The sequence below is a fragment of the Lactuca sativa genome, chromosome 5 (genome assembly GCF_002870075.4).
Source record: "Lactuca sativa cultivar Salinas chromosome 5, Lsat_Salinas_v11, whole genome shotgun sequence".
In the NCBI taxonomy this organism is placed as follows: domain Eukaryota; kingdom Viridiplantae; phylum Streptophyta; class Magnoliopsida; order Asterales; family Asteraceae; genus Lactuca; species Lactuca sativa.
In genome coordinates, this window is record NC_056627.2 from 298860320 (window position 1) to 298877452 (window position 17133).

At 35.6% G+C, this 17133-nt stretch overlaps 1 protein-coding gene across 1 annotated transcript; it reads left to right on the forward strand.

Moving 5' to 3' along the window:
• Window positions 1-12011: 12011 nt before the first annotated feature.
• LOC111892483 (RING-H2 finger protein ATL52) lies at window positions 12012-12817 on the forward strand. Its single transcript, XM_023888521.2, has one exon. The coding sequence runs from the start codon at window positions 12140-12142 to the stop codon at window positions 12659-12661; it is 522 nt and encodes a 173-aa protein (XP_023744289.1). The 5' UTR covers window positions 12012-12139; the 3' UTR covers window positions 12662-12817.
• Window positions 12818-17133: the final 4316 nt, after the last annotated feature.

Here is a 17133-nt window from a genome sequence, read left to right on the forward strand (position 1 = left end):
GATGTTTGAAAGGTTGTTATCTGTTGTGTGGAACTTTCTATCAGAAACCATTTCCATATGATTGAATGAAAATAGTCGACTCGATGACAAGCTGATAAATTTTGATACTCTTTGATCGATTGGTAACACCCTCATGTGCATAAAAGCTAAACACATTTTCGTTAAGAATATTCTTTTTATGCCCATCATTTTTAAGGAAAATTTGGATCCTATTGCAACACCCAATCTTTCATCATCAAGAATTAGCATATAAATATGACATTATTCGGTTTAAACGAAAGCGAGGTTCAACATAACATAAAGTGCATACACGGAGTTTTCCAATATGGGAGTTACAACCATCAAAAAGCCATAAAGAAACACTAAATTCACAAAAGACTGGATAATCTTGTGAATACATGGGCTTAGACACAAACTAAACATTTCAAATCATTTGTTCACTTGTCAATTTATCAAACATTTGGTAAAGATACTATCTTTCATTCCAAACCATTTATATAAACAATGCTTAATGCAATGCATGATTCAGACATAATGAAGTCTAAGGAATCGGTGAACAAGTTCTATCCTACCAAAGGGACACTAATGTAGCAAGAGGCATAGAACGAATCATCCCTCAGATGGTATATCAATACCAAGGTTGTTGCTTTGCTTCAAAGCTTGTTCTTAAGGGCTCTCTCCGTGTTTCATAACATGTTCCTTCAAGGAACTGGACTACTACTTTCCAACGAGAAGTACCATCTTAAACGATTCTAGACATGATAATACGTGGTCATGCAAGTCACACTGATATGACACACAACCGATCATACTTTCTTTCTCAACATCACCCGTTCACACATAAAGTGTCATGATGTAATATATGATAAAGGGAAATTGACTTATTAAGGTAATAGTATAAGTGGATTGAACACAAAAATAGTTCAATACATATCGATAGAAGACAAACGGGCAACAAGCTGCACCGCTAGCCATTTCTGGATGGCAAAACTAATTCTTTTGAAAACATATGTGGATCTAGGAGATATAACATTAGAATGCATGACCCGTTGGACTCTGTTGAGGAGCTCCACCATCTCTGGCGCGAAAAATCCAAATTCATATGCAAAAAGTACAAACACATGTTGATTTTCTATACATGCATTCTCGTGCCTTGCCACTTTGCATGCAACGACTTTCAAAGCGGCATGCCCTGCTGTGAACCCTGCTCCTCAAACCGACGAGAGGAGAGACCCCAGTAAGATCCACACAAGCGTGCTTCCCTCCTATCCATCCAAAGACCAAAATATCAGCCGGCCTGAGTGTGGATCTTCCATCCTGCGGGTCCGTCAAAAAGTTCATTGGCGCTTCTTTCTTCACAGAACTACCAACACCCTGACAAACATCAAAGAAAACATCCCTAACCACATCATATCGGTACTTGAAACCAGGGAGCTCTCTACAATGAACCGCATGCTTCCCAAAAGTGTCCAAGCATGCCTTACGGCAAACTGGGCATATCTCGTCAATTGGGAATAGAGGAATCATGAGGCGGTAACAACAGATAGTTCGATACTCTACAGGAGACATATGTTGGTTGAGGCCATCAATAGGGATAATTAGCAGAAAATCCTTAGCGTGAGATGCCCGAAGACACTCAAAACTGTTTTCTGTCTAACAGTCATGTCGAAGTTGACTTCCATATCTTTGACGATTTTGCTAAAAATGGCATACGCCAATGCTTTTTGGGATTTTTTTGGGGGGGGTGTCCTTATTAGTGAAACCGCTACAGTCTAATCCCGGAATCGTATTGCGAAGACGAGTCAAAGCACATAGGTAATCAAAGTCCATACCATATATGCCATTGTCACATAAGATGTGGTCTTATAATGCCCAAGATTGGGCCCCCGAGGCTACAAATGCGTAGGAGGAAACCTCGTATGCTGAGTACAAACCCAAACCACCAAAACAAATAGGCAAGGAAGCCAGACGCCACTGGATGTCTCCAAAGAAGGGCCTCCACATACCACCATATCCTCGATAGACCTGTGTAATCCTTTGTATAAAAACAAAGCTGCCTCTTCTATGTGCACCGGTTGGCATGTCCTTAAACCAAAGAAAAATTTTGCAATGTCCATACATGATCGAAGCAAAATGAGATCACTTTACGGGTCACATAGTTATGGAAGAAGACCCATCAAATCAATAACATTGACCGTTCTCTTCATGTCCAGCCCGCTAATAAACCATGCATCTTTGTTAACAGCCCCCCCCCCCCCCCCAAAAAAAAAAAAAATGAGCTCCATCCCCAAAGAAGGTCTCCCTATATCCGTTTGGAATAAATCGGCAAGAAGCTTCCTACTATCACAAGAGGGCCAAAAAAATCTTCGTTTTCTTGATGTTCAACTCAAGACCTAAGCCTGGACCATTCACCCGAATAATGTTCAACACTCTAGCCACCTCCTCTGAATCCCAATGAGAGTCCCATCATCTAGATACAAAGCATGGAGAATGAGCTTACAATTGTCTCTAATTTTATGCACAAGCATGTGCAAAACGAGGGCAAAAAAGAGGGCCTAAGGGGTCGCCTTGCTGCACCCCAATGGTAGACCATATATGTTGGTCTCTGATATAAAGTCTCGCTGCTTGCCCGTACAAGAAATTCACCCACAGAGAAATATAAGGGCACATTTTTTAACCTCGAGGAGCAAGAGACCCATCAACGTGGTGTTCACTCAACACTCTATTGGCACTGTGTAACACCGCCTCAACACCCCCGGACACACCAACCCGAACTGAAAATCATTAAGGTACTTAACCATGTCTTTACCCACACCTTTCATGGCAACCTTAGAAAACAGACGTCTCCATATAGTGCCTACTGCAATTGGACGAATCCCGTTGTCAGGTTTAATCAGAGGCGTGAGAGGAGCGGATGCAACAAACTCTGCCAAAATGGTTGGGCATTTTCCCGCTAACCATAAATTAACCACTAAAGTGATAGCACGTTTGAGATCTATGGCTATAGCAGACCCTTCTCCATAAAGGGCATTCAGGATGTGTTGATCCCTCAAGCCATCTCTCTCGTATGAAGTTCCTTTAGGGAAAGATTTAATGCAACCAAATACACAATCAGAGTCTGCTATAAGGGGAGGTTCAGAAATGATGGGGCTCGGCATGGATGGGGGTGGCCTGAAAGGGTGTTTGTCCTCCAAAGCTTTAATAGTATCACCATTGTATGGTGAAACACCCGATGAGCATAACACTTTCACTGTTGCGGTAAAATGCCCATCTGCAACCTTACGGAGACACTACCTGATGTTGGTGTTACTTGATGTAGACTTTTTCTAAATGATGCCTCCACCCTGTCCCATGGCCCCAACCTCAGGATTGTCTAACATATTTTGAACTAACTTACTGATACCATCCTCTTTCCCCCATGTATCCAAAGGACTTCAAGATGGAGTTTTGTTGTAAGGATTTTCTATTCCCAGACCTACATTCTTGTCTATTCTTGGGCCTAAACACTTGCAGTGTGCAACAAGGAAGAAGTAACAAGCAAATACATGCATCAATTGAGCCGACAATCACCTTGTAAAGAGTTGTTTTCAAAGCTTGAGAGAAAGCAAGGCGACAACTATGGGGGATACTCTTGACAGTAGTGATAGGATCTTTAAAAACACAATCAAGGAGCCCAACATCAAAAACCAAACCTCCAAGAACATTTGTCACCGACTCTTTAGTAGACGACTTTAAAATACTGACAATGTAACGACTCGAGCCGTCAACCCGTGTAACAAAACTCACACGACCATTCGGGCGATGACAATAACGGCTAACAACATGTAAAGCCATACACTTCCCACACATCCATTGACTAAAGGCCTTCAAAGTTTCTTCCACCGCCATAAATAAACCAACATCACTAGAAAGAGCTTCACGTAAAACACATTTAAGATCTTCAGTAAGTAGATGATGCCTTTTGATGTATGAAATAATACTATCATCACTAGTACTCTTCATCTTTAAATGTTAAAAAATGTCATAACCATTATTTGTTCTTGTAAATATCACAGAATATATGCTTAAAAATATATAATCATCCTCTGATAAGATAGATATTTATATTTATATAAATTTTAATTGTCACGAGTTCTTCATTCTTACAAATATTAACACTTAATATATATATATATATATATATATATATATATATATATATATATATATATATATAGAGAGAGAGAGAGAGAGAGAGAAAGAGAAAGAGCTAGGTTCAAATATTTTAATTAATTATTGAGCGGATATCGTATGCTATGATACTGATAAATAAAATATGTTGTTTGATAATATAAATACGTTCAATCTTACATAACTATTGTCATATACACTTATTATTATTATTCTCATTTCTGTCATAATGTTGTCATAATGTTTTATTGAGTCGTATTCTGTCAGAATGAAAATAAGTGAAAAACGATGTGTGAGAACAAAAAAAATTAGCGAGAATGCATGATAATGACGATATTTTTGTAAGGTTGAACGTATTTGAATTACTAAACAACTTATTCTCTTAGTAATTCTCATAGCATACGATATTCGCACAATAATTAGTTAGAATAAAATAACATAAGCATATATATATATATCTATATATATATATATATATATATATATATATATATATATATATATATATATAGTGCGGTTCGGTTTTTTGCAGTTTTTGCAAAACTAAAAACCGCATCGTCAGTTTTTATTTCAGTTTCGGTTTATATGGTTTTTTCGATTTGCGGCTTGGTTTTTGCTCACCCATACCTAAAACCTCTAGGTCGCTAGGAAAATGGCTTGAAAATTGTTGTATGTGTAGGTCGCCACCGTAGGGTCCGCCAGCCACCACCACTACATGTCTGCATTCGGAAAACTGGTCGAAAAACAATCTTTTATGTGCTCAGCTATGATGACTTTAGCATTAGAGAGAGATCCGGTTCAAACTGAGTTGCAAAATAAAAAATAAGACCCTTAAACGACAAAACTTTTACTAAAAGAATGAGGCTCTTCAGTAACTATGAATATTAAGTTTGAAAAAATGAACAAGATTCTTCACCATTATCTTTGAAGTATATATTTGTTGCTTTAGAACATTTGTTGTTTAAAAAGATATGGTGGACCTTTTTATAGTCAAAATATGATCTTCTAAAGGCATTAATTCCACTATCAAACAGTAAATTGTAAATAGTGTTTTTATTTCAAACCAATGTTACAAAAATGGTAATTTATAAAAGAAACCAACCAGTAACCAATGAAAACCATGTAAATCCGGAGATAAAAAATACAGAACAATACAAAAGAAAAAAAAACTGAAAGATACAAAAATGCAAGCAGCTATACCATCAATATTAAACAAATCAAATGAGAACACTTCCAATCAACTCAAACTTTACTTTTGTTACAAACCAATATGAACCAAAAAATATTCTGCAGCAATACCACTTAGAAGGCCAAATCACAACAGCTTTAGTTTAAAGCTTGAACTTGAACCATGTATTCACTTCCGAGGACTAATATCAAATAGTAACGAAATTTAGAGGAAAAAATCAAATGACAAGGAAATATGTAATTTTAACACAAAATAACCTCGAGGATCAATATCAAATACTAACAAACTTGAACCATGTATTGACTTTCGAGGACCAGTATAATAGCTTTTAAATATCAACGCTTACGCCACTTGCAGTGGCTGATCCCCATCTTATTCGGCAAACACCAGGACGAAGACGAGGCCGACCGAGCTCGATTCGGCAACTCGGTGATATTTCTGTTGGCGAGAGCTTAATGGGATAAGACTTATCCTAATTAATAAGATTTGTTGTATAAGTTATCAGATCCTAGTTTATCGTTGTAACCTGTATCTTAGGAAGTTTGTTGATATTATTGTGTATATAACCATGTACCAGTCGATTAATAAATTACTTGGAAATCATTCCACAAAATCTCTTCTCTTGCTCTCTGAGTAAACATGGTATTAGAGCAATAAAAAAAAACCCCTCAAATTCCTGATCTTCTTAATTGTTGAATCAGTGAACGAATCTCACTAAGTAGCCAAACCCTACGAAGTATTCGAAATACCATGGGGAACGAAGGCGAAACCCCTGGATCATCCTCATCGGTGATTGTGCAAAACGTTCAAGATGCCCCATTTCCAACAGGGGTTATTCTCGATGATACCAATTACCCGTTGTGGTCTCAACTCATGGAGATGCGTATCGGGGCTCGTAACAAATCAGGGTTCATCACTGGTACCTCAGTGAAACCCTCAGTGAATGAAAAATCGATTGAAGCATGGGTCACTGATAACAACCGGGTCAAGAGCTGGCTCATTGATTCTATGAATCCTAACCTAATGCGCAGATTCATCCGCCTACCAACTGCAGCAGAAATTTGGGAAGCAGCGAAAAAGAAATTCTATGATGGGTCGGATGACCCAATTGTTCGAATTGAACCGAAGATCCTTCAATACTCGCCAGAATGGGAGATCGCTACCCGCGTACTACAATGAATTGGTAAGTATCTTTCAGGAAATTGATGCTAGATCAATATCAGAGGGGGAGACTGTCGAGTCAACAGTAGCCTCAAACAAAACTCAATCAAGGTTTCATGTCCACATATTTCTGGCAGGCCTTGATCACGAATTCAATCAAGCACGAAGTGAAATTCTCAGAAAAGACCCACCACTTACCCTCGAATCTTCATACGCCTATATCAGAAAGGATCATAACCAGCGTCAGTCCATGGAAGATCCCAAAATTGAGGCAGATAGCATGGTCCACTTTACCTCTCGAAATAGGCCTCTGAATCCCAAAGTGAAGACCAACAAGGGCAACTCTCTTACCTGCACTCATTGTGGGGAAGATGGACATTCAAAGTCAAAGTGTTATGAGCTTATTGGATACCCCGAATGGTGGGATTTCTCAAAGAAACCCAGGAAGCGAATAGTTCAAGCTACAACAGTCAAGACTCCTCAAAGTGAAGAATCAACCACTCCAGTTGCAGCCCATACTACTACTAATCCGGGTATGTCACAAAATAATCAAAGCAAACTCTCAAACCAATGGGTAATTGATACAGGGGCAACGGATCATATGACAAATGATCCTTCAAAATTAATCAAAAAAACCGAACCCTCACAAACGAATGTTAAAACTGCTAATGGAGAAATGACACCTGTAGTGAGTGAAGGAACTATAAAAGTAACAAAGTCTATGGATCTTGATAATGTCCTTGTAGTTCCTTCATTATCTTCGAATTTATTATCTGTCAGCCAGATCACAGAAGCACTAAACTGTTATGTTATCTTTTGGAAATATGAATGTGTCTTTCAGGATATGGTAACTCATCAGACTCTTGGCTATGGTACTAGGCGGGGAAGATTGTACTACCTGGACGAGAATCACCAAAGCCAGGCGTATCATACAGCAGTAATAGAAGTGAATAAGTCCTTAGCAATGTTATGGCATCGTAGGCTAGGACATTTGTCTTTTAATTACCTTAGAAAGCTTAAACCTAGTTTGTTTTCAAATGTATTGGATAATGATTTGAAGTGTGGGGTTTGTGAGTTGGCAAAGAACACGAAAATTTCATATGCTTCTAGTGATAATAAAACTTCAATTCCTTTTATGAAGATTCACTCTGATGTATGGGGCCCCGCCCCCATACCCACTCCTGATGGATCAAAATACTTCGTACCATTCATTGATGAAAGTACATGAATGACATGGGTGTCACTCCTTAAGCATAAAGGAGAAGTATTTCAGGCGTTTAAAGAACTATATAACACCATTAAAACAGTGTACAGAAGGGAAATTCAAGTGCTCCAATCTGATAATGGAGGGGAGTACATAAATTATACCATGAAAAACTTCTGTAAACAGAATTTGATTCGCCACCAAATGTCGTGTGCAAGGTCTCCCCAGCAAAATGGATTGGCAGAGAGGAAAAATCGACAACTTCTTGAAGTTGTTCGAGCCTCTCTATTTGATATGGAAGTACCCAGGAAATTCTGGGGTGAAGCACTACGATCAGCTGCCTATCTCTTGAATCGAACACCATCAAAAGTGCTAGGATTTCAAACACCGCTACAGAAGCTACGAGAACTCACTGACATATCACAAACTGATGGCCTTGAACCACGCATTTTTGGCTGCACTGCATATGTATATCAGAATGTGGGAAAGTTGGAACCAAGGTCTGTGAAATGCATGTTTCTTGGATATGCAGATACAAAGGAAGGGTATCGGTGTTTGGATACAGTTCAAAATAAGGTCCATGTTACAAGGGATGTTTCATTTCATGAAACTGTTCCTTACTTTGGTCATGGGTGTTCTCTTCAGGGGGAGAAGAATGCAGAAGTAGAAACCCACGACTTTTATGAAGAAATTTCAAGCTTTCAGTTAGAGAATGAAGAACATGATACAGAGTGTGTAAATTCAAGTCAAGACACACCTAGTACCGATGTCCAGCCAGAGTCTAGCATGAATGAAGAACCTGAATCTAGCCAGAATGCTGAACAACACATACCAGATACTAACACACCAGATGTCGTTCTTGACACTGGTTCTTTGAGTGATTTTATGCATGATGATGAAGAACTGGAGGACACTGTACATGGAACCAATGTGGAGGAAATAATCGAAAGACGGTATCCGGAGAGAACTAACCGAGGCCAACCAAAGAAGCAATATGTACCTGATATTAAAGCGAGGTCTAAGTATCCCATTGGGAATTTTGTATCACATCATCGTTTGTCAGAGTCACACGCACTACGAGTGTAGAAACTGTCCAACATTGTGATCCCAAGAGATGTACACGAAGCATTAGAAGATGAGAAATGGAAAAGGGCAATGAATGAGGAGATGGAGGCACTACAAAAGAACGAGACTTGGGAGTTAGTATGTCTTCCGAAGGGAAAGAAGACGGTGGGATGCCGGTGGATTTACAACATAAAATTGGATGAGAAAGGGAATATAGACAGATACAAGGCTCGCTTGGTTGCAAAGGGGTACACACAAAAATACGACATTGACTATGGTGATACTTTTGCCCCAGTAGCCAAGATGAACACAATTAGGGTGTTGATTTCCATTGCTGCAAACAGAGACCGGCCATTAAGACAATTTGATGTAAAAAACGCGTTTTTGAATGGTTACTTGGAAGAAGAGGTGTATATGGACCCTCCACCGGGAACAAACAGTAAAGGGAAAGTATGTAAACTGAAAAGGGCCCTATATGGATTAAAACAATCTCCCAGAGCATGGTTTGGGAGATTTTCGACCTTCATGAAGAAAACAGGATACCGACAAAGTGATGCTGATCACACTCTCTTTGTTAAAGTAAGAGGAGGAAAGGTAACTGCACTAATCGTGTACGTAGATGATATGGTCATAACTAGGGATGATAGTGAAGAAATCGACAAGTTAAAGAAGGTCCTTGCAGCAGAATTCGAACTGAAAGACTTAGGTCACCTCAAATATTTCTTAGGCATAGAAGTATCCAGGTCTAAAGCCGATATAAATCTATGCCAGCGGAAGTACATATTGGACCTCCTTGCTGAAACAGGAATGCTCGGCTATAAACCAGTGAACACTCCTATTGAAACTAATCATAACTTGCAAATTGAGGAAGGTCAAGTACCAACGAATAAGGGAAGGTACCAGAAACTGGTAGGAAAACTGATCTATCTAGCTCACACACGACCCGATATTGCATATGCAGTTAGTGTGGTTAGCCGTTTCATGCACGCACCTGGAGAACAACACATGAGTGCTGTTAATCGAATCTTAAGGTACCTGAAATCATCTCCTGGAAAAGGCGTGTTCTTTGGACGAAATGTGAAAACTGATGAAGAATTAGAAGTAAGCGGGTACTCAGATGCGGATTGGGGAGGTGATAGAATGGATGGGAAGTCCACTTCTGGTTACTTTACATTTGTAGGGGGCAATTTGGTAACTTGGCGGAGTAAAAAGCAAAAAGTGGTCTCACGATCAAGTGCTGAAGCGGAGTTTCGTGGAATGGTACATGGAATATGTGAACTTTTGTGGATAAGGAGAATTTTACTTGATTTGGGAATTGTCTTGAAGGCACCTATACAATTGTATTGTGATAATGAATCAGCAGTAAAAATAGCCAACAATCCGATTCAGCATGATCGAACCAAGCATGTTGAAATCGATCGACACTTCATTAAGGATCACCTCGAAAAGGGAAATGTGAAACTGCCTCATGTAGCATCAAGTGAACAGCTAGCTGACATGCTAACTAAAGCTGTGTGTGGAAGGATTTTCGAAAGCTCTCTAAGCAAGCTGGGAATGGTGGATATCCATTCTCCACCTTGAGGGGGAGTGTTGGCGAGAGCTTAATGGGATAAGACTTATCCTAATTAATAAGATTTGTTGTATAAGTTATCAGATCTTAGTTTATCGTTGTAACCTGTATCTTAGGAAGTTTGTTGATATTATTGTGTATATAACCATGTACCAGTCGATTAATAAATTACTTGGAAATCATTCCACAAAATCTCTTCTCTTGCTCTCTGAGTAAACAATTTCATCGATGAGAGAAACAATTTTTTTATTTTTTATTTTTTTTTTTACCGATGAACTCACATTCTTTTTTTCAATAAATACATACTTTTAAAAAATATAACCGTTTTTTTTAATTTCAAATAATCTTCAATTATAAATACCATCATTCTTATTTATTCTTCACCCGTTCAAATCTTCTTAATTCAATTCTCTTAACTTTCTTATTTTTCATATTATTCTAAACACCATCACTAAAAATGACTCGTGCTTGGTCTCCTGAAGAAGAGATGATACTCGTTCGTTCATGGAATGATGTAATAGAAGACTCAATCCAATTTAACAACAATTCGTGTAGTTTTTGAGGGAAAGGTCGCCGAAACATACAACAGTTAAGCCCCTATTCCTCGAATATCAACTCTTCTCCAAATGTGTTTCGTAAGGTGATACATGAAGCTGAAATGGTGAAAATGAAAATATTTTGCTAACGAATGCTCTTCAGGCTTACCATGTTGAAGCTGACAAACATTTTCTGCTTGTTGAGTTTTGGCAAATTGTGAGACAGTCTCTAAAATTTGCTCAAATTTAAACTCAGTGTCTTTTAATTTAATTTTTTTTAGTATGTTATGTTTTTAAGTTTAAGTGTTTATTAGTTTAATTTCAAGTGTGTTACGTTTTTTATGTTTAAGTGTGTATTATTTTAGTTTCAAATGTGTTTTGTTTTTTAAGTGTAAGTGTATGTTTTTTTTTTTTTTTGATGTTAATGAAATTTTAGTTTTAGAAACAAATAAAATGTTTGAAATGTTTACTTTTTTAAACTAATTAATTAAAAAAATATATTATGGCAAGTGTAGCAACCCATGTCATTAAAATAACAAAAATTACAAAGAGTATGACAAAGTTGACGAAACGTCTACGTAGACTGTGATAAGTATGACATCACTCCCTCCAACATTATGTATTTAATTTGAGGACTAAGAAGATCGTCTAGTTTGTCGTCTAGTCGTCCTAACACCTATGGACGACCCTATAAAGAATGTAATTTGACTTTTGAGACTCTCCTGCCTTTTGCCTTTTTTGGTGATATCGAATCAAGATCCCCTCAATCCAGTCGGGAGCATCAAGGTCTCTTTGATACAAGATGTATTGATCTAAGCCTTTACTATTTGTGATTATATGACCAAAATAATCTTGTCGTTTATAAAATAAGAGGCACGTTTTAAAACCATGATGACAAGGTGTAAAAAAAGAATAATAACCTAAAATGGTATCACATATATATTATAATAAAAATATATTAGAATTTTATGATTTTATCTCATTTATATATATAATACCAAATATCATGTTCAGATGACATGATTTTACGTATCAATCAATAATATAATAAAACGTCATAATAGCCTATTTTGTCACATCAATCATTCATTCTATTATTGTATCGATTTATTTCATTGTTCTAAAAATACGAATACCATTTTGTAAGGACTAAGGAGTATAAACTAAACCACCCTTCTTAGCCACATCTTTTCCCCAACCACCAAAATAGTACATACAATTTCACAATTTCTTGTCCAAATTAAATGGGAGGCTATCTAAATGTTGAAAGACCTTTCACCACCCCACCACCACCGCCAGCGTCGTCGCTTCCGCCTCAAAAGCCAAACATCCCCATGTTGTACTACGGTCTCGTGGTGGTAGCCACCGCAGCCATCGTCCTAGCTTTCTACAACCTCATCATCGTCCGATGGTGCACCATCCAGTACCAGCGCCGCTCACAAGAAAACCAGCTCTCTCGCCGCCGGCGAAATCCTACCAACACCATGTCTCCACCGCTCTCCCGCGGTGGCTCCGCCATATGCTTATTGTCAAGTTTCAAGTACAAGAAAGGAGAGGAAGGTAGTAAAAACCAGTTGGATTCCGACACTGAATGCTCCGTTTGCTTATCGGTTTTTGAAGATGGGGAAGAAGTGAGAAAATTGCCGATGTGTGATCACTGTTTTCATGTTTACTGTATAGACATGTGGTTGTACTCTCACACTGACTGTCCACTTTGCCGTGCTCCGGTGGTGGAACTGCCGCCTCCAACGCCGCCACCAGGATGAATTGAAAAATGGATAGAGAGGAACGCGTCGGCATGTGGCTCCATGTCCATGTTTTATTTCCAAGATAGAAATTACTAAATGCAACATATAATGTACAAACTTCATTGCGTAAGGTATTATATTGAATTAAGGTGGCTGTTGGTTTTGTTGCTCGAAGAGGATGTTTTGGAGTGTATTTCAATATTGAGTGTTTATGGTCTAATAAGGTGCCAATCGAACCGAGTTGACTTGAGTAGTGTTATGTTTGAAATTCGATTTGATAACAAAAAAATTGAGTTTGACTCGAGCCTTATATTTTAAGCTCGACTCGAGATATTTTGAGCTTGGTTCGGTTAGGCTCAATTAATTATTAAAAAAGAAACATTAATTGTAATAGAATTATGATTAAGCTCGTCGGCGGGACTTGACTGGTTTCAATAATGTAGAGATAAATAAAACAAATGGCAAAAGTATAAATATAACTAAGTTCAAGTGACTTTGTTAGTTTCACCGGGGGAGTATTCCAATACTCGAGTTTGACTCGATAATATGCTTGAATAGCTCGATTTGAACCGAGTTGATTTTGAGTATTTTTCAAATCGGTTTCGTACATCTTACAAGCTGGCTCGATTTGATTACATCCATAAGTTCAATAGCCAAAATCAGTTTAAATTTGGAATAGTATAATCTGATAGCTTAATAAATTTTGAAAATTTGAATAAATAATATATGTCAATGTTTTAAAAACCGGTATTTTAAATTGAACAAGTATGGTGGTCGGTTCCCAGTTTAACCGGTTCAACCGTCGAGTCAACGGTTTCTATAATTTTCATAATTTTTCTATTTTTCTACACACACATACATAAATCAAGATTTTGACATCCATAATTTTGAACACCAAAAACACATAAATGGAAGTTGTAGATCAATCTACATACATATAAAAATACATAATCATAAGTTGTATATCAATCCTTGTACATAAAATGAAAATAAAATATAATATGGAAACAAAATATAGTTTTAGGTGAACACAAACGCATGAAAAAGCTTATTAATATTTACCATGTGTTATATTTAAAGAAATCTAAATAGATATGAAAAATCACCAAAAAATTTTATACAAAATAATTTATTTTCATGTGTTTTTATTCAACTTAACAGGGTCAACTAATTTAATTTAACCGATTCAACTGAGTTTTTGTAAAAATCAGCTAGTTCATTCTTGTTTAAAAATAGACATAAAATCGATACTAGTTGAACCGTCCCCTTCTCCGACTTCTGATCCAACCGGTTCGACCGACCGCTTCAAACCAATTTTTAAAACATTAATAAATGTTAATGTAATTGATAAAACATACGGTAGTTTATTCTCATATGGTATACCTAATAATTTTATGAAGTTTTTACAATATCGCCATCTATAACTTTAGAAAAGATTTTTTCTAATAAAAAAACTGAAACGTAGTCGTGACAAAAATAGTAAGAAACCGACTTACTAGCATATATTAGAAAACGACTAGTGATTTTAATCACAAACAATTAATTAAGAAAACAGTTCCATAAAACATATCCAACCATCTCATTTCAATCTTTTACATTCAAACTACCTTTTATTAGGAACGTTTATTATACCGTGTACACCCATAAACGTCCACATCACATAGCACCGCAAAATACGGTTTAGATATTTAGCGGTACAATTTGCGGTGTATATATATATATATATATATATATATATATATATATATATATATATATATATATATAGAGAGAGAGAGAGAGAGAGAGAGAGAGAGAGAGAGAGAGAAAAGTTAGGTTCAAGTATTATAACTAATTATTGTACATCTATCGTATGCTATGAGAATGATAAAAAAAATATGTTGTCTGATAATATAAATACGTTCAATCTTACATAACTATTGTCATTAACACACATTATCATTAATTAAATCGTCTATAAGTTTGTTATACACTTATTATTATTATTCTTATATTATGTCCGAATGTTTTATTGGGTCGTATTCTATCAGAATGAAAATGAGTGAATAACGATGTGTGAGAAAAAAAAAATAATTAACGAGAATGCTTGAAAATGACGATATTCTTGTAAGGTTGAACGTATTCGCATTGTTAAACAACTTATTCTCTTAGTAATTCTCATATATATATATATATATATATATATATATATATATATATATATATATATATATATATATATATATATATATATATATATCATAAATATTTAGGTTGTGTTTGGTGCGTCATAGCTAGCTGATAAGCTACCTTATTTTTTGAGTTTTTTAAGTTGTGATGTTTGAAGAGCTAAAAAGTAGCTTATAAGTCTGCTTATAAACTAGCTTTTTAAAAAACTAGTTAGACTAGCTTTTATGAGTTTTTTTAAAAATTTCAAATATATCCTTTAACTAATTTTAGAAACATAATTTTTTAAATGTCTTTTTTTGTCATTTTATATTTTTCAGTTAGTTTTGTCAAACATCATTTTTTATCAGCTAACTTTTTAGCATCGGTAGATTTTTTATTTAATATACAGTTTTTCAGCTAACAACTAACTTTTCAGCTAGTATGTCAAACATAATCTTATTGATCTTTAATTATTATATTTTTTATGATTTAAAATTAAATGATTAAAAAAATATAATGATCCAAATGTTGTATTGAAAAAACTTTATTTAATTCAATATATTATTATCCAAATTAATATGATCAAAAAATATATGATGAATAATATCGTTATGATTCAAAATATTATGATTCAAAATAATATGATTCAAAATTTTATCATCAAAAAATAATATAATTCAAAAAAAATATGAACATAAAATATTATGATCATTAATATTCTTTTTATTTAACATTTTTATAATTGTTAAATATTTAAAACTCAATCCGATATTTAGTTTAAAACTCAAACCGATATGTAGTAAGATATTAAAAAAACCAAAAAACAAAAAGAAAAAAAAATCTTTAGAAAAAATTGAAAAAAATTTTAAAAAAATGAAAAAATTAAAAACGTTAAAACAGAACACATCTATTTAAAATTTTAACAAAAAATTAAAAAAAAAACAAAAAATCCAAAATAAACGAAAAAGAAAGAAAAACTTATTTAAATGACATTCTATGGACATTCGTCGTACATGATTATTCCCTCGAGACTGTGTTATGCTCTATGGACGTGTGTCGCGTGCAAGCGCCTCATGATCAAGTAAATGGATTTGACGTTTGTGTCATTGACGAAATGATTGGTGGAGAATAATTATCGCAGTTTCTACCAATTTTCTAGTTCCTTGACGAAATGATTGGAATGTAGAAATTTGGCAGATGATCTTAAATCGAGTATTTAACTAAATTTGGGTTTGATTTGAAATTGATATAATTACATAACTCTTTATACTAACAATCAAAAACTTGTGCTAATTATTTACCTGGTATTCTGTTTATCATAATATTGTTTACGACAACATAACAACATATTACATAATACTTCAAACCGCATTAAAACCGCCTCAAACCGCACAACACCACTAATGTGGTTTAAAACCTTCGTGGTGCAGTCTGCGGTTTTTGAATTTCTCAAATTGCACATGCGGTGCGGTTTAGTGCATTTTACAGTTTTGACACTAAACCGCACCATACACACCCCTACTTTACCACTTAGGTCTACGAATTTAGAAAATACATTTAAAATATCCAAATAATTCAAACAAAAAAACTATTAAAGCCCAAATTTTTAAATATTAGGCAACCTTAGATATTTTGATAAAATTATAATAATAAATATGGTTTTAATGTTTTATCTGCATCCTTTAATTAGGTCTGTCAAATCAGGCCGTCATGTCGTGTTTTTGTTTGACACGACACGACAAGGTTTTTTGTAACACGAACACGACACGACACGACATCGTGTCGTGTTTTTTTTTTCCTTAACACGAAAACGAACTAATTAAAGAACAACAACACGACACAACACGACAAAGATAATATTACATAAGTATTATTTTATTTAATTCATATTTAATAATATATAACATGATAAAAACAAAAAACACGACAAACACATGCTCAATCGTGTCAATTTCGTGTGGATTTGTAAACACGAACACGACACGACATCGTGTTTTTTATACTTGACACGAACATGACACAAAAACAAATTCGAATTTTGATTTCGTCCCGATTTTGTTTCGTGTCGTGTAGTGTCATAAATTGACAACCCTACCTTAAAAGACTAAATTCATTTGATTTAATCGATTGACATCATCTGTCTTCACCGGATATCGACAACTCGACAGATAAACACATTAGATACACATCATTTCGCTAGGTGATTGATATAAAAGCCTAGAGACTAGAGTCAACAAATAGTCTACTCTATCGTTGTTGCAGAGATTCAAATCTTTGAGACTTTGACCAATTCTACCATGGGGCTACGTAGATGGTTTTTATTTAATTTTCAAAATGACAAA